The 23,132-nt window shown below is 48.0% G+C and overlaps 2 protein-coding genes across 2 annotated transcripts; both read right to left on the reverse strand.

Moving 5' to 3' along the window:
- Positions 1 to 844: 844 nt before the first annotated feature.
- On the reverse strand, positions 845 to 5,828 carry LOC135384127 (uncharacterized). The gene is made up of 2 exons (XM_064613345.1): positions 5,705 to 5,828; positions 845 to 2,975 (listed from the first exon to the last, which is right to left on the reverse strand). The coding sequence occupies exons 1-2, from the start codon at positions 5,708 to 5,710 to the stop codon at positions 921 to 923; spliced, it is 2,061 nt and encodes a 686-aa protein (XP_064469415.1). The 5' UTR covers positions 5,711 to 5,828; the 3' UTR covers positions 845 to 920.
- Positions 5,829 to 11,559: 5,731 nt separating this feature from the next.
- On the reverse strand, positions 11,560 to 21,435 carry LOC135384128 (endothelin-converting enzyme-like 1). Its single transcript, XM_064613346.1, has 2 exons — positions 21,306 to 21,435; positions 11,560 to 13,754 (listed from the first exon to the last, which is right to left on the reverse strand). The coding sequence occupies exons 1-2, from the start codon at positions 21,309 to 21,311 to the stop codon at positions 11,673 to 11,675; spliced, it is 2,088 nt and encodes a 695-aa protein (XP_064469416.1). The 5' UTR covers positions 21,312 to 21,435; the 3' UTR covers positions 11,560 to 11,672.
- Between the last annotated feature and the right edge of the window lie 1,697 nt (positions 21,436 to 23,132).

Below are 23,132 nucleotides of genomic sequence, written 5' to 3' on the forward strand. Positions count from 1 at the left end.
CCTAGATGGTGGTCGCTGGAGTCGATGACGTACGATGACCCTCATGGGACACGACTCCGAATCGCCGGAGGCGCGAGTTGAATAAACGAACATAGCCATTCTGAAGTAGCAGTTATCGGAACTCACCAGGAATCCACTTCTACTAGTTTCCTAGGTGGTGGTACGAAGCTGGTCGCCGCGAGCAATGGCTTGCCGCGGCGACCGGCAACGAGCAATGTTCGTCGTCAAGAGCAAGAACTTGTCACTGGAGTTCATGTGCATTGCGATAGCTTCTTCGTGCCGTAATTCAATTCTCGTGATTCTGATTCTTATAGTATTGTCCTAGAAAACTGGCTATTCTGCCGTACGCCGTCAGAAGCAACGACTGCTCCGGAATCCGACAGGCGGCGCAAGCAGCAGTTGGCGTGCTGACGAAACAGGAGCTTCGCTTGCTGCGCGGTTTCAGACGATGTTCAGCTTCCGTTTGGTACATTACGCAGTGTAGGCATCACAAAAATCAATCTGAATTTGAATTCCTGTGTATCGGTAAATACATACCTCGTGTGCACTGGTGTCCGCATCGTCAGAAGTCACAACGAGATGGTATCGGGACTGCGGTCCGTTTGAGATGTTTTCAGGCGTCCCCTGCTACCATTTCGTACGACTCGTCAGAGAAATGGGTTGAGCAAATAATGCGTGGATCAATGTCTCGAACAAGCGCTTGCAACCATTTTCGTTTCCGCGCATTTCCAGTTGGAATCTTGTGGTACACAACGTCCCTTGTCGAAAGAGCACACTTGGTGTATCCCCTTTGGTGGTAACCCCTTGGTGTATATAAAGTACAACGAAACCATTAGCACCAATCTCATCGGGCATATATTTAATTTGGGAGTATTATTTCCTGGGATGTGATATAAACTAGCTATGGTCACCGGTAGCGGTCACATGTTCTGGACATCATTACAAGAAAAAGTTCGAGTGAACTGAGGTCGATGTTTCAAGGGCTCGTTGCATCGCAATGCTGGGTAAGTGTCAGAAGGCTGGCCACACAGAGTATAACACGTAGCGACAAAAAACATTGCGTCGGACGACAAGTGTGGCAGATGACGAAATCGAACATCCTCAGCATATTCCGTTGCCTTCCTATACGCTTCCCAGGCTATCTCTAGCGCAGCTTCCGCATCACGCACTTGTTTGTTCGTGTGCTCGTCAAGAGATTGATTTCTGACTGAGCCTCTGCTCCTGTTGGAAGACCCGGTCATAGCGATTGCCGCCGAGGCGATGACTGATCCTAAGGCAGCGTACTTGACTGCACTCATGACGTTAATGTCGTACAGTGGAAGCATCATCGCGTAGGGCGGTAACAAGTACGTGTGTTCAGCTTCATTGTAAAGACTGTAGGCCTCACCCGTGGCGAGTAATCCAAATATGAAACGTGTGCTGACCAACCTCCAAAGGGTCAGGTTTCCGCGCGTGAGGAAATCGTGAATAACTCTGCGCCAGTTCTGGAAGATGAAAGGACCCATGTCACTGATGTTGAAGAATATGGCGTTCAGAAAATCGGGACCCTCAAAGCGGTCTTGGTATTTGGTCATTAAGTGCAACTGTTGTCGCAATGGAGAGTTGACATAACGTGTACCCATGCTGTCTTCTGTAGCCCCGGTCCTAATAAAAGCGACTTTGCCAATGTCATCGATTATCTTACGTACTTCTTTTATGGAAGCGCTTGGAGCGTATATCTCAGAAAACTTCTCGTAGATTGACCACCCCATGTAGGTTTCTGTGAGTTGAAGACAGAGGTTAAGGTTTTGTAGATCTGCACGTTTCCCTATGTCGGATGGGTCAAAGTCGCCCACATAGGCGCCGAGAACTTTGCTGTTGATGAAAGGAGCACACTGTTGAACCATAATCCAGCCTACTTCGTAGTGAATATACTTCTCTTCCATTTTGTTCAAAAGTCCGCTAAACGCTCGTAGGTAATCAGAGTCATCCTCGCTGATAAATACCGGGGCATCTGCAGGGAGGACAAGCTCCTCTGTCACGATTCTTAACCAACGCTCGTAAGAAATTTCATTCGTCAGGTTCGCCAGCTCATGTAAGTTCTTCGGTGGGTTCGTGCTAGTGTTCTTCGTGTAGTTTGTGAGATTGTCGAGTATTGCAACTTCGACTTGGAAAAATTCGGAGTATGGAAGCATGAATTCTTCCCTCGTACGTGCACCTTTTGTCGCATTTTGAAACGTCTCGTAGTACCATTGGTACCTTCCCGAGTTTTGAATTACGGTGGCCCTTTTCTTGTAGTTGGAAGCTTCTGCTGCACCGCCATGAATGACCAATGCATTTCCACTGTTTTCAATATTCAAAAGGTTCGTTATCCTAAGGATCCTGAAAAACCTGGCCAATGACAAGAGCACGTCCGCCTTCTCAGAGATACTGGGCCAGTCTACGTTGCTTTCAGAGAGAATATTTCTGAAGCCGTGCGTATCTCCACGATTCTTCTGTGCAGCCATTCTGCACGCTTGAAAGAATGCTGCCGCCTTTTCATGTGAATTCTGCCCATAACGAGGGACATTTTCCTGGAGGTTCTCGTTCAGCAGCGCAAGAAAGTGGTCCAGGTGGCTACGGTAGACAGACTTCAACTGAGCCCTGTTCCAGCCATCACAGACGAAGACGTAGAAGTTGTCGCACGGGTCGAGATGGTGGTTGATGGTCCTACTGAGCATTACTTCGAACGCACTACAAGCTTGCGAATCGCAGAGCAGGTAATGTTTCCGGCCGCTGAAGTGCTTGATGACAAAATAGGTTACAACACCCAGCAACAGAAGTACCGGGATGAAAAAGATCATTATGCGTTTGAACTTCTGTACCGGGGAGCGTTCGGAGCTTGACGATGCAGGTGGTGTCAGCACGTACAGGGCGTTGATTGCGAATTTCGTGAGACGCGTGGGTTTCCGACGTAGTTTCAGTTGAGACACTGTACGACTGGTCGACGGCGAGGCCTGTTGTAAAGAAAAACGTGAGCTGAAAAACGAAACTACAGCTAGAAATTCAAACAAACAAACAATTGGACATAACGAGAAGTAGCCGATGCGAGCTACAAACAGAGAGGACAGCAAACGCATCGGCCGTAACGCCGAAGGACAAAGGAATTACTCAAGACTTAGTGGTCTTGTTCGTGGAAGACACTCACGTCGCCAACGAGCGTAAAAAAAACTATAATTGTGTTGCAGATCTCAAAGAGGCTGAGAAACCATCTCTATAGCCATGCGTGTTTAGTGCACTGCTTGTCGTACGTACTATGCTCCAAATTTACTTGTCTCCAAGTGTACGAGTTTTCACGAAACTCAATAGACAGAGTGCGACGCCAAACGGGGCATTCCCTTCGAAAGGAACATACACTTATCATGGTAACAGGTAGCGTCGCACACAAGCTTATGTGGGTTGTAGCACATGTGCGACATGTGGATAACATGTAAATAAATGAAATGAAATGTGTAGTTTTGTACAATATGAGAGAGAGAGCGGTGTGCCTCTTCCGCACTGCCACATTTTCTACGTGGAATAACTATCAAACGGGGAACCAGATTGGCGTTGGACTCTTAGATACGATATCATTTCTTTAAGGCACATTTGGTGCCTCCGTGTCCGCGTGGCGTCACACTGCTTGGAGTGGTTCCTTTATGGCGCTTCAGTGGGGAGATTTAGAATAAGTTGAAGAATTAGAAGACATTAGCAGATTGCAATGTTTTACGATAACGATTCCGAAAACATGATAAGCCAAACACCGAATTCATTTAAAGTGATGGTTTCCTTTGATCACGACGCTGCGCACGTGGGCAACGCTGGACTCGGTGGTGTCAGCAGGTCACGTGGTACGTGATATCCTCCTCCCTCAGGGCGAGACATTCACCACTGAATGCCCTTGTTCAAAGCACTGCGGACGAGGCCCAAGAAGGCCGAAACAGCTGTCCACTCCTGGTGGCGCGACGTTTCGGACTTGTACGCATACGCTCTACATGCAGCCAAAGAGCTTCGGCTACTTTTCCTCACTCTAAAAGACATCACTGTTCTTGCACCGGGTTTTCAGTGGTAAGCCTCTCACCCTCACGGGAGGATATCACGTTCCACGTGACCTCCTGACGCCACCCGCTCAAACGTTGCCCACTGAGCACTGCTGAAGAGGCCTAGCAAGAGAGAAGCAGTAGTCCGGTGCTGGTGTGGCGAAAGGGAAGTTGCAACCACTTGTAAATACAAGATCTCTCAAGATCCTTCAAGTTAAGGAGACATTCAAGGAGTTTTACAATTTCTCTACAATCTTGAAACCCGCACGTATACGTTCGCAATAAGATGTTTGAAATATTTGATTTTACGATGAAATTATGGTATGATGTTTTTTTGATGTTCGAAATACACGAAGTTTGAAGTACAAATGGGCCGAAACCACTGCAATCGGGAGCGCACGCAGCACAGCGCTCATTTAACTTCAGATGGTCACGTGCTTTGGAGGGATGGATATAATTAGCGTAGGTGCTGCTGAAATACTTTTTTTTTTTTTTTTTTTGATTGCGTGTTAGCGCCGCGAAGCAACTGTGGCTATGAGCGACGTACAGATGTGGACAGACGGAGAGAGGACAGCAGGAAGGAGTGGGGGACAGGGGGATTAGTATGCGTCCTGGGCCGACTTCAGGGGGAACTGTGCCGACATTCGTCTGGAAAGTCTTCGGAAAACCCAGGGAAAACCTCAGACAGCACAGCCGGCGGTAGGATTCGAACCCACCACCTCCCAGTCTACAGCACGACCTTGGTTATCACCAACGAGCGGACGCCTTAGCCCACTCGGCCATGCCGCTGGTTGCTGAAATACGTAACGGGTGAAATATGTAAAAACCTGGCCTGACATAGCCTTGCTGACGGTTGCACAGTCCATGTGAACACAATCTCCAAGTGGTGAAATATGTAAAAACTTGGCCTGAACTAACCTTAGTGATGGTTAGTACAGTCACAGACGCTCAACATGAATACAGCTTGTAATAGCACAACCCGTCCTTTTTCTTTTCACTTTTGAAGTCTTCACCCACTGTGTCGACGCTATAACTTATGTTTTGTGAAAAAAATAAACATTTTCTACATCCTCAGGTCCAAATTTGCTGATCCAAAGTTTTTTTCAACAGTACAAAACAAAACAGGGTTTCCTCTCCTGACCTGACTGACCTTTCCTCTGAAAACACCTCGTAAGAAGTCGTAACATATACTGCGAAATTCCTTAGCACACGGCTCCTTATTCACCAATTTTCCTCCCCAGGCGGCCCTTACTGTCTCTCTGTCTACTGTCTTTCAAGATGGAGGCCTCCACATCGGTTAGGCTTAACAAGGCCGTCGCTGTGAATGAATGCCTTCAAATGGTATTTTGCAAACGCACATGTACAACTTTCTACTCAACACTTTTTCATAATTCTTATGTTTTCCGATACCCAATACCACCCTCGTTCACATCGAAGTATTATTTAAATTTCAAATGCACTTGATCATTTTTAAAATTAGTAATCCCGCCTACAGAACTACACCCAAACTAAAACAGACTCCTCAGGGTGAACGTAACACAGCCGACACTAAACTCCCTACATATTTTAATCCATGCAAATTTTAAGCATATACGGAGTTAGATAAACCTTTTGCACGACAACTGAGAAAAAAAGGAAACTCTTCGTAGTAGCGACGAAATACTTACAGCCATAGAGCCTGATTGATGGTTCAACGTAGCCCTTCGAGTCGGTTATTGAGTAGCTCTTGGAAGGTAATAGTAACTGAATGAAGCCAAGACAGCCCGAGAAGACAGCTCAATTGATTGAACATTCGTGAGCGCGTGGCGGCTATGCTCTAGACACGACTTCCTCTATACTACTCTCGCTCTCACGAAAGGCTCTCACGAAAGAAATTCATTTTATTGTCACTTCAATTACTTTATGTGCTTTCTCCTCCGGTCTAATATTTAATAATGGTCATTTAGATGACATGATTTTAAAATTACTTTATGTCTTCGCCTCAGCGGAGGCATTATTGAACATGAAACTGAAACTCTGGTGGATCTGGTGGATAGTAGCGCGCGCCACCTAGAAATCTGTACTCGTTGTGGCTCGTAGGCTGCGCGACCCGTAGCGAGCGGCACCGATGCCATGCTGGCGATTGCTGTCTGCCGCTACTTGTCCGGCTACATCTGGCTGCTTGCCGCTTCCGCTTTCCTATAATCGCGATGCTTCTTGGGATTGCACTCTGGCGCTCTGCCGATTTTCTCGGTGTGGGTTCGGGGCAACTCAGTAGGTGGATTCTTTTCACTTGCACCTCCTGCCCTAGATCCGAACTGGGCTATTTACGTGCTGCGCTTTCCCATTGAAAAGAAAGGCATTACCAGTGATGGCCAGTAATTAACTACATGTAGTTAAACTACCAGATTGTAGTTAAAAAGTAGTTACCAACAACTTGCAGAAATGTAGTGGCAACTACTAGTTAAACTACTATTTTAAGTAGTTAACTACAGTAGTTAGGTTACTGAAGGTGCCAACTACTTCCGATTGTGCTTCCGACTTTTACCTTGAGCTTTCCCACCCCCATGTAATACCCGTAAGGGCTCTTGGGGTAAATAAATACATAAAAACAAAAATAGCCAGCATGCACTACCTCAGGAATTCCTCGACAAATTAAACACCCACGCAGGTCCCATCTTTAGCCGGATTAGGAAACGATTTTCGGACATATTTTGAAATTGTATGTGGGATTCATCACAGTTCATATTGGCAAAACGCCACAGTTCTGTCACAAGGAAAGGTGTTGTCTGAGGAAAACGCCGACGTTAAATTATCCTACAAGATAACATAAGTTTAACTGGGTTATGGTGTACTGGAGCTAGGTGGCTGCCCTATAAGGGCGCCTGCAGCACCAGTTCTTACCCGTTAAAATATGATAAATTGGGAGGGATGGCATTTAGAAGCGGTTATTTACAGCGCTATCTTTTTAAGAAAGCATATGCATTTCTATCTATCTTTCTGGGCTATAGGCTGTAGGGCGCTGAAATGTGTGTTGTCCGATAAGGTATTGCCCAGGTCACAAAACCAGCAAGCGCGGCACCACTACCACCAACGGACGTTGGTGGTTCTTATAGAACTGCTTGCTCGAAAATGCACACCGTATAAAGTGAACTTATATTGGAAGAATGGATGAGAGCAGTGACTTGCAAAATATGTGTCGTTATCCAGTGGACTATCAATCGGTAATCGTTAGAGTGTTCGAGGGAGCAGTCCAGTCTGTGTGGCTCGTCTTCCGCTCCGATGCCAATACAAAAGAGTATTCCCAGCAAACCATATACATCACAGGTACATCCTGGCGATATCGCAACTTGGATGTTAAGATATCTATGGGAGCTTCACAGAGAGCCCGTTTACGTAGAAAGTACATCCATGGATTGCCAGATTCCTACTGTTTTCACACCCCAGAACCGTCGCATAAACATCTATTTGGATATTTGGATGTTCCAGGGATATTTTAAATTTCATGCTATTCTTGTGTTGAATCAATTTGAAATTGATAGTGATTGATTGCTATAGCAAATGAATGCTGCACACACTAATTAAACAAAACGGCATCTACTTTCGGCAGCACACCCCACTTGGGGAGGGGTCAACTTTCGGCCATAATCCAAGACCAATGGAGATCGCGCGATAGTAAATGAGCTTTCGCCTTTCACCATATGAGACGCAGGCCCCTATTCCGGCCCCGCCGCCGCGTACGCGGATTTCAAGCGACACCAGAGCGAGCATATACTGAAATATAAATTGTTGGAGTACGTTCATCAAGTGTATCGTGGCATATCACGTTTGCAACGGTGACAACGTCTTTGCAGTTAACTTGAGAGTCTGCAACGACGTCAGCGTGTGGCTGCGGACGTTCCTCAGACCCCATCCAGGCAAATATCGTGTTTTTAACTCAAGCTACCCATTATAATGGGATTACTTGGCAGATAAAAAGCAGTAAATCTACAATTTTTCTTATGTCACGCCACTAAAGGTCACGTGTCCTAAATGTCTCCGAGAGATAATGCGCGCTTGCGCCTTTCTTTTTACATCTATCAGATGTCCCAGGAATATAGAAAGTAAGACACTTTTCGAAGTCCCATTGTGGACGTATAGGTAACATCGCATAGACGTGGCGGACATGTGCGACGTGTGCGACCTTTGTGGGACGTACCTGGGATATTTCTGGTTTACTGGGAGAACACTACAAGGGATTGGTGTTGATCGACAACGTTATGTAGTTATAGATGTAGATAAAGAAGTAGTTTTAAATACTCCCCTGAAAAGTAGTTGAACTACTAGTTAAACTACTCCATCACGAAGTAGTTAGGAGTTATAGTTAAACTACTGTAGAAGTAGTTAGTGGCCATCACTGGGCATTACTAATAAAGTTCCTTTCGGCAGGAAAGTGCAGTACCCGATAACCCGTCTTGCTTGGAGTCCAAGGTAGTGCAATCCAGTGCAAGCGAAAAGAATGCACCTAGTGCTGCACTGAGCGGGTGCACTCCTTTAATCGAGGACGTTCAGTGCGCACCAGTGCAGTTTACTGAGGATAGCAAGCCGCACCATGTCGCACCGGGCGCAACGGTGCAGTTTATCGAAGACGCTATAACGGTACCATGCTAACGGTCCCGCGGTGGTATAGTGGTGATGGCGTATTACAGGCCTCACATGAAGCCAGTTTTGGTGGCAACAGTGCCTCCCTGTGGCCGGTGCCGTCGTTACATGTGTGACCTCGCTTGCTTTGTTTCGCGCATTACATGGTTGCATTCATTTATTGAACTCGAGCAACTCGAGAGAAGAGCACTTTTGGTAGGCAAAAATGTCGCTGCACGGCTCTCGTGATGCCATGTGACAGTGACCCTGTGACAGTGACAGTGACTCGTGGTCTGAAATTTGAAGGTCCAGGGGTGCACTAGAGTCGGCTCGCAGCGACTCTCCTCTCCATGCGGCTCGCTGGAGTCGGTGACGTGCGACGACCGCCATATGTCACGACTCCGAATCACGCGACTTGAATAAACAAAGACAGCCATTCCGAGTAGAAGGACACAGCCATAGGTCGATACCCCCATGGGTCGATAGCCCCAAGGAAGAAGAAGCATAACTGCGGCGTAGTGAACTGCAGTAGCAGTTTTCACAATTCGCCAGAAATCCACTTCTATACTCGTTTCCTCGACGAAGGTGCGATGCTAGTCGCCTCGAGAAATAGATTGCCCTTCTTCGTCGTCAGGAATGACTAAAAACTGGTTACTGGAGTTTGTGTGTACTGCGGTAGGTTTTTCGTGCACGAATTCTATTCTTGTGATTCTAATTCTTACTCATAGCATTGTTCCTAGAAAACTGGCTATTCTGCCATACGCCGTCAGAAGCAGCGAGTTTTGTCAATGCAGCACCCTTTCAATGACTCCTTGGCATCGGTACCACTCCCAAACAGAACTACCATCTCCTTGGCGAGTCAGGTATCCTTGGGCTTGGAAGTAACGTGATGTGTTGGTGGGTATTTTCAGATGTAGTTGCTCGGCGGAAGCTCATAACAATATGCTTTTCTGGTTTTCTGCGTATGATGAAGGTGAAGTGCACGAGTCAGCTGCAGTGGGTCACCCTTTCAATGCCTCCGTGGCACGTGGCACACAACTAACATCTCCTTCCCTATTGGAAAAAAGCGACATCAGGTCTGATGTGATTTGGAACACTGTCTTCATGCTAACTCCAGCTGATGTTATAATCACAGCCGCTCTGATGCTGATGTTAAGATCAGCTGATGCTAGCATCAAGACAGTGTCCCAAATCACATTAGATCTGATGTTAACATCACAGCTGCTCTGACGATTATGTTAACATCAGAGCTGTCCGGGCTGGTGTTAACATAATGCCAACATCAGAGCTGTCTTGATGCTGATGTTGAAATGAGATTCGTGATTTTTTTTTGTCACATTTAGGTAAATAACAAGCTCTAGCTGGCGAAGAGTAATATGAAACCGCGCCACCTTTCGCTGCCCGTAACTGCTGAGAGTAAACGCAGTCACGGGGAGTGAAGCAGTCACGGGGAGTCATGGTCGATACAGTTGTCCAATTCAATCAAATCCAAGTCATGGTTCCTTCCGCTGGGCTCCGTGTGCAAAGCTGCGTCTGAAGCGCGTTTGTGTTTTTCGCTATCCTGTGTGCTCATGCTGCGAGAACAGCGCACTGAGCTTGTAGGCGATACCGTTCGTACCGAATCTATCATGGCGGCTCACTTGTTGAGATGCCCCTCTGCGCCAGGTTGGTGTCGGAAAATCAAGAATGCGGAAAGGGAAGGCTGAAAGTACACGCTGGCCCTGTGAGAGTCCTCAGGCAATAAACAAGCTTGAAGGGACAAAGGGTTATAATGTACTTTGCAGCCTACACTATAGAGCCTACACTTTCCCCAGAGAGCCACAGAGCCGGCCTTGGCAAGCTGCATATATAGGGTCTGGAGTGATATCGTCAGCGTGGATGCTGAGCACGGTAGCGTGGCCATGGTTACGTAGAATATAAACGGAGGGTTCAAAACGTGCAACGCCTGTCGAATTCAAACAACTCAGGGAAAACAGGTGCCGATGCCAGCAATCGAGCCTTGGTCTTCTGGGTCACGATTCCTGGCGCCAGCGCCTCTCTTTCCAGAGTTGTTCGTTAATTTCTGGGCGTTTGAGGTTTTTGTGTCGTGTCGGTCCCTAATTGTGTGGTCTGCCTCGGCCGTTTCACCTTGTTCACGACGCGTGTCGCGACCACATTGAGATCCACCTCTCGAACTTCATCCCCAGAGCCGATGCCTCGTGCTGTATGTACGGATGGATGTAGGAGTGTGTGTGTGTGAGTGTTGGCCAAGTCGTCGCTAAGCTGTGCCAGTGCCAGGGGCGGATCCAGACCCTCGGTTTGGGGAGGGGGTTTCTTTGTTGGAGCGCGTAGTGGAGGAGGGGGGAGAGTGAAACTGACGTTTGGGGGGGGGCGATCGCCCAACCGCACCCCCCCCCCCCTGGATCCGCCACTGGCCACTGTAGCGTAATTGCCCACTTCATCGTTAATCAAGAGCTGCGGGATCGATTGCTGCCGTTGTCTGGCTTCTCAAGGCGGCGTCGGCGTTCTTCACGGCGTTCGCGACAGCTTGCGAGAACCGACGTTGTCTTGACCAATGTGGTGAGATGTCCAGACCACGCACGCACGCACAAAGCCCCAAAACTCCAATGGCCCAGCTTACACTCCATTAAAAAAGAAGAACAAACGTTGCCATTCCATTACGCTGCCATGAGGGGTAAACAGCAAAAAATTGAGCTTGCATTCATTCTTATTCGTGCAATTACGAATTTTCTTGAACGCTCCATGCGATACTAGACTATCAATATGACAGTGCGCAAAGCAGTTTTTTTTTTCTCTCTCCCAGGTATGAGATAGCTTCAAAGACAGCACTGGGTGTTTGGAACACGCGAGCCATAACTAATCCAGGAATCTTTTCTTCGCGGATGTCACATCAGTTCAAGAAAGTACAACGAAACCGTTAGAACCTACCTCATCGAGCATATATTTAACTCCGCAATATTATTTCCTGGTATGTGGTATAAACTAGCTTTGGTGATATGTGTGGGTAGCGGTCCGTTACAGGAACAAAGGTCGCATCTACAGGTGACGTAAATCGCGAGGCTTGAACTCAGGATCAGTAAAAGTGACGTCACTGCAAGAGAAAGCTCCCGCGAACTCAGGTCGATGTTTCAAGGGCTCGTTGCATCGCAATGCTGGGTAGGTGTCCGCAGGCTGGCCGCACAGAATATAACACGTAGCCACAAAAAAGATGGCGTCGGACGACAAGTGCGACAGATGACGAAGTCGAACGTCCCCAGCATATTCCGTAGCATTCCTATAGGCCTCCCAGACTATCTCTAGCGCAGCTGCCGCATCACGCACTTGGTTGTTCGTGTGCTCGTCAAGGGATTCATTTCTGCCAGAATCTCTGCCCCTGTTGGAAGGCCCAGTCATAGCGATTGCCGCCGAGGCGATGACTGATCCTAAGGCAGCGTACTTGACTGCGCTCAGGACCTTAATATCGTACAGTGGAAGCACCATCGCGTGGGGCGGTAGCAAGTACATGTCTTCAGCTTCATTGTAGAAATTGTAGGCGTCACTCGTGACGAGTAGACCAGAAATGAAATGTGTTCTGACCAACTTCCAAAGGGTCAGATTTCCGCGCGTATGGAAATCGTGAACAACTCTGCGCCAGTTCTGGAAGGTGAAGGGACCCATGTCACTGATGTTGATGAATGTGGCGTTCAGAACATCGGGATCCTGAAAGCGGTCTTGGTATTTGGTCATTAAGTGCAACTGTTCTCGCAATGGAGAGTTGGCATAACCTGCACCCATGCTGTCTTCTGCAGCCCCGGTCCTAATAAAAGCGACTTTGCCAATGTCGTCGATTATCTCACGTACTTCTTTCATGGAGGGGCTTGGAACGTACATCTCAGAAAATTTTGCATAGATCGACCACCCCATGTAGGTTTCAGTGAGTTGGAAACAGAGGTTACGGTTTTGTAGATCTCCACGTCTTCCTGCGTCGGATGGGTCAACGTCACCGACATAGGCGCCCAGAACTTCGCTATTGATGAAGGGAGCACACTGTTGAACCATAATCCAGCCTACTTCGTAGTGAAGGTACTTCTCTTCCATGATCTTCAAAAGTCCGCTGAACGCCCGGAGGTAATCGCAGTCATCCTGGCTGATAAATACTGGGGTATCTGCAGGGAGGACAAGCTCCCGTGTCACGAGTCTTAACCAACGTTCGTAAGAAATTTCATTTGTCAGGTTTGCCAGCTCATGCAAGTTCTTCGGTGGGTTCGTGCTACTGTTCCTGGTATAGTTTGTGAGATTGCCGAGTGTTGCAACTTCGATTTGGAAAAACTCGGAATATGGAAGCATGGATTCTTCCCTCGTGCGTGTACTTTTTGTTGCATTTTGAAATGTCTCGTAGTACCATTGGTATCTTCCTGAGTTCTCAATTACGGCTGCCCTCTTCTTGTAGTTGGAAGCTTCTGCTCCACCGCCATGAATGACCAATGCATTTCCACTGTTTTCAATATTCAAAAGGTTCGTTATCCTAAGGATCCTGAAAATTCTGACCAACGACAAGAGCACGTCCGCCTTCTCAGAGATGCTGGGCCAGTCCACGTGGCTCTCAGAGAGAATATTTCTGAAGCTCTGCGTATCTCCACGATTGTTGCGTGCAGCCATTCTGCACGCTTGAAAGAATGCTGCCGCCTTTTCGTGTGAATTTTGTCCATAACGAGGGACATTTTCCTGGAGGTTCTCGTTCAGCAACGCCAGAAAATAGTCCAAGTGGCTTCGGTAGACAGACTTCAGCTGAGCCCTATTCCAGCCGTCGCAGACGAAAGCGTAGAAGTTGTCGCACGGATCAAGATGGTCGCTGATGGTCCTACTGAGCATTACTTCGAACGCGCTACAAGCTTGCGAATCGCAGAGTAGGTAGTTTTTCTGGTCGTCGACGTGTTTGATGACAAAATAGGTTACTGCTCCGAGCAACAGAAGTACTGGGATGGAAAAGATGATGATGCGTTTGAACTTCCGTTGGCGGGAAAGTTCTGGGCTTGACGATGAAGGTGGTGACAGCGCGTACAGGGTGTTGATTGCGAATTTCGTGAGACGCGTCTTGCGAGGTGGTCTCAGATGAGGACGACTCAACGTCGGCGAGTCCTGTTGTAAAGAAACAGCTGAAGTGAAAAACGAGACTAGAGCGAGATGAAAAACAGCCTATATAAAATAACGAGAATTAGCCGAGACGAGCTGCAAACAGAGAGGACAACAAACAAACAGGCCTTAAAGGGGTTGAGACAGCTTCATAGATGTGGTTCATTACATTACGGACGCGTTGTACTGCACATCAGAATACTGAAGAAAAAAGAATTGCTCTTTTACGTGTCTTCCTTAGTGAGATACCAGCCCTCGAACACACCGCCAAACAAAGCTCAGACGTCAGAGAGTCCAAGGTTGCGTCCATTCCTGTTGGCAGCCGTAAGCACGTGGCAGCGGCGTCCGCTGTGATGTCAGAGACTCATGAGTTTCGGTATTCGCGCTGCCCATTTTCTCCGCTTCTGTTACTCTTTTCACCGTGAAACTTTCAATGCAGGTTCGCACTGGTGGGAGGAACCGTCTTTTACGTTTATCTGGGATAACGTGGGACGACCTGTCTCAACCCCTTTAACGCCAAAGAACATAAGAATTATTTCAAGACTTAAAGGCTCTCGTTTGTGTAAAACACTCGCGTCGACAGCAAGCGTCAAAACTTGCCGCTGCAGATCTCAAAGGGGCCGAGAAACCATCCTTAACCTCGTGTGTTTCGTGCGCCGCGTGTATAGTACTGTGCTCCAAATATTCAATTCGCAAAAAGTTTACTTGCCTTCAAGTGCCGTTTTCACGAAGCCCGATTGACAGAGCGCGACGCCAGACGGGGAATTCTCTTCGAAAAGAACATACACTAATCGTGGTAAGAGGCAGCGTCGCACGCAACATACGTAGCACATGGGTAGCTTTGTACAATATGAGGGAGAGAGCAATGGTGCCTCTCTCGCACTGCCACATTTTCGGTGTGGAATCACATCGGCGTCGGACTTTGTTTTTTTTTTTTTTCATGCGAGGTCGACAACGGCGAGCCCTTTCACTAGGACCACCACCACCACCGCGTCGGACTTTTAAATGCGATAGCTTTTGGGACCTCCGTGTTGGCATCGTATCACACTACTTGGAGAGGTTCCTTTATCGCGGTTCAGCGGGGAGATTTAAAAGGATTGGAAGGATGAGAAGAGAGATGTAGCAGATAGGAAGGTGTTTACGTTACAGATTCCGAAAACATAAGCCAAGCACCTGGTTCCTTTAAAGTGGATGACATCACGATGCTCATTGGACAGCTTCCTTTATCGTATAGTTTTCGTAGAGGGCTTCCTGTGTGCTAAACTAAAACTCCCTAATGTGTGCTTCTTACTGACTCCGCGTTAATGCTACGAAGCAACAGTGGCTATGAGGGGCGTACAGACATGGACAGAGCGAGAGTACAGCAGGGAGGAGTGGGGGACAGGGGGATGCTGCGCGTCCTGGACTGGTCTTCAGGAGGAACTATGCCGACATTCTTCTGGAAAGTATGCCGGAAAGTTCAGGAAAACCCTTAAGAGAGTACAGGCGCTGGCAGGATTCGAACCCATTGCCTCCCAATCTTCCTTGGAACGACTTTGGCTGCCACCAACGACGGGACGCTTTCACCCACGTCCCACGTAAGGGCGTCCACCTTATCTGGCAACGCGGACGCCGCTGAGTTACGGCGTAGGCGGTGTGCTGGGGAGCATTCGCACAAGTATCGAGTTCGCAGATGTACCACCATTTCTGCTGGCGATGCAGACGTGGTAACCGAAAATGGGAGACGTGCCGCCAATAATGCCAGGAAGCGGTGTGCGACAAACCGTACCGCCATTACACTCGTCCGGATACTCAGAAATGTGCATCAAAGATTACAGTGACTGTAGCAAGAAGTGAACGCGTTTACAGGAGAAACGCGTGCTTCTGCACGAGGCCCATGGCAACATACGATGGTCAGGTTTGCCGTTGTGTCATACGCAAATCTAGCATGATTCCCCGAAAACAGGGCGGGAGGGGGGCCAGTTCACAACCTCTTCAAGTGCAAAAAGCTCAACCCTCCGTTCTAAGAGAACGACTGCTGTTAAACAAGTTATGAGAGCAGCATAGATATTGCTTTATACTACATACACTTACGTACACTTGAGCTGTATGTCCAGGCGGACGTCTTATCGAGGAGAGTACGTACAAGGGTCGTTCAATGTTGACCGAGACAATTATGTTTTAAATAAAATGGAAAATTCTGGAAGCACTAAACTACGTCACTTTTTCAAAGTATTCACCGTGCGCTTATACAGACAGCACTGCCATCGCTGTGACAACTCTTTGATGCCTCGGGCGCCGAAAGAAGTGGGCTCTGTCGCAGCCACTACACGACATATTTCTGGAGGGCTTCATCTGCGTCGAACGCCTTTTCTCCAAGGTGCTTTTAGGGGGTCCAAACAGATGGTCATGGCTTGGGGCTAAATCTGTGCTGTTAAGTGCATGGGGAAAGCCTCCCAGCGCATTTCGGCTAGGGTTTCTACCGTCAAATTCCCCGTATGAGGCCAGGCATTGTCATGAAGAAGAATGACCTTCTGGACAACATCCCGGGCCTTTTCTTGCACATTGCGTTTCACACAGCACCCTTTATCAACATGTTGTAGTAGTGGGGTATTGATCATAACCCCTTGCTCCAAGACGTCCACATGGATGAAATCCCGCATGTCCTAGAACAGCGTTTCCCAAACTTTTGGCAGTGACGGACCCCCGGTAGAGATGAGAACCAATTCACGGACCCCCCCCCCCCCCACACACACACAAATATACCGGGATACACGCTGTGTACACTGCATTGCAGACCGCGTTTAATATGCGCGACAGGGTATAACAAGGAACGAAATTACATTTGTGCAAACATAAACATGGTCAAGTGACTGTCTCAGACTGTCTCTGACAACTCTCAAGATTGATAATACCAAACAGAGGTATCATCTATAGTGCCACCATCGCTGCAAGAGGTCCGCAGGCTGCCAATTCTAAATGCGCTAAACACAGGAACACTCTCAGTCAGTTCGAACTCGAAGCGAAACGATATGGCGCACTGTATTTCCCATGCTAGCCAGTGCATAACCAGCAACCTTGTCAGCTGCTGCGTGCTTTCGATACAGCTTCAGAAACGATTCCGGGCTGGTTTCTTCTTCTTGTTTGTATGTGTGTGACGTGGACAAACGTGCATTGCAGGACTTTTCTCTCAGAAATTAGAAGCTAGCCGTTGAAGCATGCTTGTAGCAATTTTGGAACTTCTGGGTGTTTGGAAATCGGGCAGAATGTACGAGCGCGTGTTTGAGGGGACGAAAATCCTTACTGAAATGTGAGAGACGGTCGTGGACCCCCACGGACACTCTCGCGGACCCCCAGGGGTCCGCGGACCACACTTTGGGAAACACTGTCCTAGAAGACAGTTCCTAGCAGACGGCTGTATACCTTGCTGTTCTTTGGTGGCGAGGAAGCCTTACGTCGCCATTCTATAGTGTTCTTTTTGTTTCTGGGGTTAAATAATGCATCTTCATCACATGTGATCATTGATTGCAAAAAATTCGTCCCCCTTGGATTGAAACCGGTTCAGCAGCTGCTCAGAAACTGCGCTCTCTTTTGTTCACAAGTGAGCTGTCGGGAAACCCATCTTGCACAGACGTTGCGGAAGAGTAATTGCTCGTAAATGATTCTTTGTACACTCCCGAAAACTAATATTACGTTGGACTGCAAATGAATTGTTTTTACTCGCCGGTCCTCGAGGATGGCTTGCTCAACGCACTCGCCCCTCTTCCCCTTGACATCCTTTGTTTTCCATGCTGTGCATGTAACGTTTCCAACACCTCAGCTGGTTTGGGGCTCTCCTTCAGGCAAGGAACTTGATGATGCATCGCTGTTCCACAGCTAGAGACACACTGCTCGCCGCCATTACAGCTGCCGCTACTACATCACGTGCCGCTTACCCGAGGACTGCACTTGGTCCTCCGAAAGTTTTATTCAATTACATTTACTCACTGATTTTTTTCTCCAGCGAAAGTACCGGTCAACCTCGAACGACCCTTGTAAATACAAGATGATTAATTAACTAAAATTCCCGAAATAAACACTGATTTTCGGGATTTCGGTTCAAATGCGCGATAGCAGAATTGAAGCATTTCCTCGTTGAAATCCACTCAATTTTTCTAAAATCCTGAAACGAGCATGTACGTTGAAATATCCATCACCGAACATTGATATGCAAATGAGCCGAAACCGCGCCAATCGGAAGCGCAGGGAGGACAGCTTTTTTTTTTAAAATCGACGTCAGAGGGTCACGTGCTTGCGAGCGATGGAGATAATTGGAGTAGGTGCTGCTCTGCTAGGCAGATGAACCGCATCGCTTCCTATATAGGCCTCCGTCTGCGAGGGTCAATCGCTCCTGCGGCGCTCGCTTTGTGTTTGCGCCGATATTTCACGGCCCGTACTCGTTTTAGCATTTGCAAAAGTTGGAATGGCTTTCAAAGAGGATTGTCTCCCATTGTGCTATCTCCCTTTTGCTCGAAATCCCCTAATCAACTACAAAAACGACATCTATGCTGCATCTATGCTCATAGCTTTTCTATAAACAGTCTAAATGATTTAACTGTATACGATATACGATACATGCGATACCAAGACAGAATATCAGACATGGTGAACACATCGGACTGTGACCTCAGGCTGGCGGACACCAAGGAGACGGTCAGCGGATAATTGTTGATGAATAGTCGTCGACAATAGAAAGCCTTTTTGACCTTTGGCCAGGAAGGAAAATGCATATAACGTGTCCGTAAGTAACGGTGACAGCGTGCTAACGGTCCCAATCACGGTGGGCTGCGCCATCACACAGTAATCAAAGAGACTCCTGTTTCCTGTGCGGACACTATATCGTCACAGCACAATACAGCTGTGGTGGAGAGCGCGATCAGCCTCGCAGGCTCACGCGACGAGTGCGAGCGCTTTTGTTAGTGGAAGGATGAGATGAAGGAGAGAAAAGGAGGAGGAGGAAGGGGGAGGAAGTTAGAGGAAGTTTTGCTTGTGCCGAGTGACGTGTGAAAGGAAGGTCGATAAGGGAGGGCGGGAGATTTGAACGCATCACGATGCCTGAGGCAATCAACAAGGCGCCTTTTCCAAATTGTATTTTTGCGAGCCAGTTTGACAAGATCTGGGCTTAGGTATCTGCGACTTTACAAGCTGATCTCGAAGCGACCGCGCCAAGAAAAATGACACCGGAAAGCCTATACGGCGAGTTTACACTGCCAGCCATTGATTCTGCTTCCACTTTTTCGTGGAATTCAATCGGCATGTTCTATGGCATGCTCTTTTGCAGTTCTTGCCCGCTTCCTGCGGACGACGTTTTGTCCCCCTCTGGTGACAATAAACTTCGAATGGCAGACACATAAACAGTAGAAGCGCTTTCAAGTTCTAGGCTGTTCCCATCTTTCTTCGATCTAGCCAATAGAACTACTTAACGCGTTGGCAAACGAGTCATTCCCAATTTCAAAACTTCCAAATATCGAAATCAAAGCTCGCCTGCCCCCGATTTGTCCATCAGTCTGGCGTGTTTTGATGATGAATCATCGCGGCGTCGACGATCAACGCGAAATGGTAGTACCCTCATCATAGAGACGGAAGGGATGACTCAAGCGGAAGCTGCCTCAGGCGCGGACCTCATCCTCACAGATTATAATTCAAATAAACGTTTGGGTTGCATCTATCCTCGAGACTCTCCTAATTCTTAACAGAAGGGTACTGTGTTTAAATGGAAACGGAAGAATTCAGCAGAGACTTCGGGGCCATGTAGTTTCGTTTCATATCTGCATGTCTGAAGACACACCACAGAGAACACATTCTAGTCAAAGTATTAATGCGTAATCATTAGAAGCACCATTTCGAAGAGAAGCCGTCGTCGTAGCGGGGTGACCGAGGCGTCCGTGTACGGCGCGGCACGTGACGGAGGAGAGCGAATCTGGCTGTACTCCGCAAGCTGATACGCCCTTCTCAGTCACGTGGAAGCGTGGAGACGTGGCAGCTGGAGCAGGCCTCCACAGCTCCCCGCATTTGCGGCAGTAGAAAAATAAAATCACGTCACAGTCACGTGGTATTACATCGTCAGGCATCATGACGGATGCCCATTGGCCAAAGGAGGATGCGCGCTCCGGGATTGGTTGATAAAGTTTCGAAATATCTGACAGCTCACTTTTCGCGGGCAGTCTGGGCAGTCGGCCAGGCGGGCAGCTCCAAGCAAGGTCGCTGCGTCTCCGCGGCTCGCCGATGTCGGTTGACCACAACGACCAAAGAGGAAGTGTACGCACGGGTTTGTTCGTGAGCTATAGTGACTCTGGCCATGTACTGATCTCCGATAAAGTGTCAACCTACGGACATTCTTGCCGGGTCGGAACTGGAATGCTTGGTGAGCTGACGCCTGAGGAACACTTTCGAGCGCTGTCGCATTTTCAAATACAGTGACTAAGAAGAGAGAGTTCGTAACGACAAAAGTATTTCCTGTGATTGTGTGAGCTACGGTGCATCGCCAGAATTTGAAGAAGATGCTCATCTGTGAAACGCACGCACTCGTGGACTTCGCTCGCCTCCAGAAGTAGACTGTATGTGTGCTTTGCAAGTTCGAACTTGGTTTGGTTGCTGTCTATTCAAGGAACGAAACGTCCTGTACGCACGGTGAATTTATGAGTCAAACATTTGACTTTATACGTTGCATCAATAAATATGTATTTCGCCTATCAAAAATGTCTTAGTTATTTTGGAATAACGGGCGCCAGGTATGAAAACCAGTGGAAGTCAATGGCAGCCAGGACCGGCCGAAAGCCGAGCCAAACTGAGAGGTTGCTGATTGGTTGGCTGCTAGGCATCACGACGCAGTTTCATTGGTCGTATGTCCAGTGTTGCCTGAATTATCTCAAACTATGCGCTCTATGGGGAGCTGTGGGCGCCTGGCTGGAGCTTGCCTTGACTGCTTCAGCAGTCGTCAGTTGTGCCTCGTCTCTGGCGTATTCAGGCGTGTCTCGTACGTTCTTAGAGAGCTTCGAAAGCGCCTGAGTTTGTGTATCATGTCATGTGGCGTCTGTCTTATGTGTCATGTCTGTATGTGGTGTGCTGTGCTGTGCTGTATGAGGTGTGATCTAGGCGCAACTGAGAAGCAATTAGAAGTAAGCCGAATCTCTAATGCTAGCGCATTGTCAACGCATTAATCGCCCTCATTCTTTTTTCTATGTGTACGCTAGGCAGCATGTAAAATAAATAAAGAAATGATAAGAACGAAAAGCAAGAAACATCAAAATAACAGCGCAGGATGTAGGAGAAATAAAAATGAATGATAGCACTCGTTCAACCCGGACGTAACCGACCTCGGAGGTGGAGGTTTATGGCCACTTTAACCTCGTCGTGGCTTACAAGTCAACATCACCAAATAGCGGACAGATTGGAAATATTCATTGGAAATATTCCTGTGCCGCCAATGTGCACCGGTTGACCGTTGTTCGAAATTCGACCTTGTTAATTACAGATGAGTTCGCACGACAGGTGAGAAAAAGTTTCGTAAGTATTTCGTAATAGCGTCGTAATACTCACAGCCATAACGCCTGATTGATGGTCCAACGTAGGGCTTCGAGATGCAGCTTGCGTGGCTCCTTGAGGTGAATAGAACCTGAATGAGGACAAGTGAGGTCAGAGAAGACAGGTCAACCAGTTCAGCGGCCGTGAGCGCGTGGCGCCTATCCTCTGGACATTTCTTCTTCTATAATACCGTCGCCGTCACGATATAAATCGATTTTACGGTCACTTCAATTACTTTATGCCCTTGCAGTTCGGGTCAAATATTTGATAATGGTAATATAGATTGCACGATTTTTATATTACGCTTACCAGCGTTATGGCCGAGCGGGTTAAGGTGTCCCGCTCGTTTGCACTAGCCAAGGTGGTGCTGAGGTGGTGAATTCGAATCCTACACCAGCTGTGCTGTCTGAGGTTTTCCTGGGGTTTTCCGAAGACTTTCCAGACGAATGTCGGCACAGTTCCCCCTGAAGTCGGCCCAGGACGCATACTAACCCCCCTTTGTCTCCCACCCCTTCCTACTGTCCTTTCTCCATCTGTCTGTGCGCCGCTGATAGCCACAGTTGCTTCGCGGCGCTAGCACAAAATAAAAAAAATACAATTGATGTCTTCACCTCACGTATTCCACCAAAAACGGTTTGCAGTCGACTTATTCGTAGTGTTTTAGACCATGTATCGTAGCTTATAGGGCTATGACTGCCAAATGGAGGCTGCACTTTACTAACGTACCCGTAGTGCTGATGGCGTATTATAGGCATCACGTGAAGGACCAACAGCGCCGCCCTGTCGGCGGTTGGTAGGTACATGTGTGGCTACGCTTACTTTGTTTCGCGCATTACACGGGGTTACGTACGGTTGCGTTCGTTTATTGGACACGTGCAACTCGAGACAGCCGACTCTTGGTGTGCCAAAATTCCCTCTGCGCAGCTCTCGTGATGTCATTCCTGTGGCAGTGACATCCGTTGTAAAATTCGAGGATTCAGCTCGAGAGTCTGTTCGCTGTGACTCTCCCCTCGATGCGTGTCGCTGGAGTCGATGACGTACGATGACCCTCATGGGACACGACTCCGAATCGCGGGAGGCGCGAGTTGAATAAACGAACATAGCCATTCTGAAGTAGCAGTTATCGGAACTCACCAGGAATCCACTTCTACTAGTTTCCTAGGTGGTGGTACGAAGCTGGTCGCCGCGAGCAATGGCTTGCCGCGGCGACCAGCAACGAGCAATGTTCGTCGTCAAGAGTGAGCGAGAACTTGTCACTGGAGTTCATGTGCATTGCGATAGCTTCTTCGTGCCGTAATTCAATTCTCGTGATTCTGATTCTTATAGTATTGTCCTAGAAAACTGGCTATTCTGCCGTACGCCGTCAGAAGCAACGACTGCTCCGGAATCCGACTGGCGGCGCAAGCAGCAGTTGGCGTGCTGACGAAACAGGAGCTTCGCTTGCTGCGCGGTTTCAGACGATGTTCAGCTTCCGTTTGGTACATTACGCAGTGTAGGCATCACAAAAATCAATCTGAATTTGAATTCCTGTGTATCGGTAAATACATACCTCGTGTGCATTGGTGTCCGCATCGTCAGACGTCACAAGGAGATGGTATCGGGACTGTTTGAGACATTTTCAGGCGTCCCATGCTACCATTTCGTACGACTCGTCAGAGAAATGGGTTGAGCAAATATTGCGTGGATCAATGTCTCGAACAAGCGCTTGCAACCATTTTCGTTTCCGCGCATTTCCCGTTGGAATCTTGTGGTACACAACGTCCCTTGTCGAAAGAGCACACTTGGTGTATCCCCTTTGGTGGTAACCCCTTGGTGTATATAAAGTACAACGAAACCATTAGC

The sequence above is a fragment of the Ornithodoros turicata genome, chromosome 2 (assembly GCF_037126465.1).
Source record: "Ornithodoros turicata isolate Travis chromosome 2, ASM3712646v1, whole genome shotgun sequence".
In the NCBI taxonomy this organism is placed as follows: Eukaryota; Metazoa; Arthropoda; class Arachnida; order Ixodida; family Argasidae; genus Ornithodoros; species Ornithodoros turicata.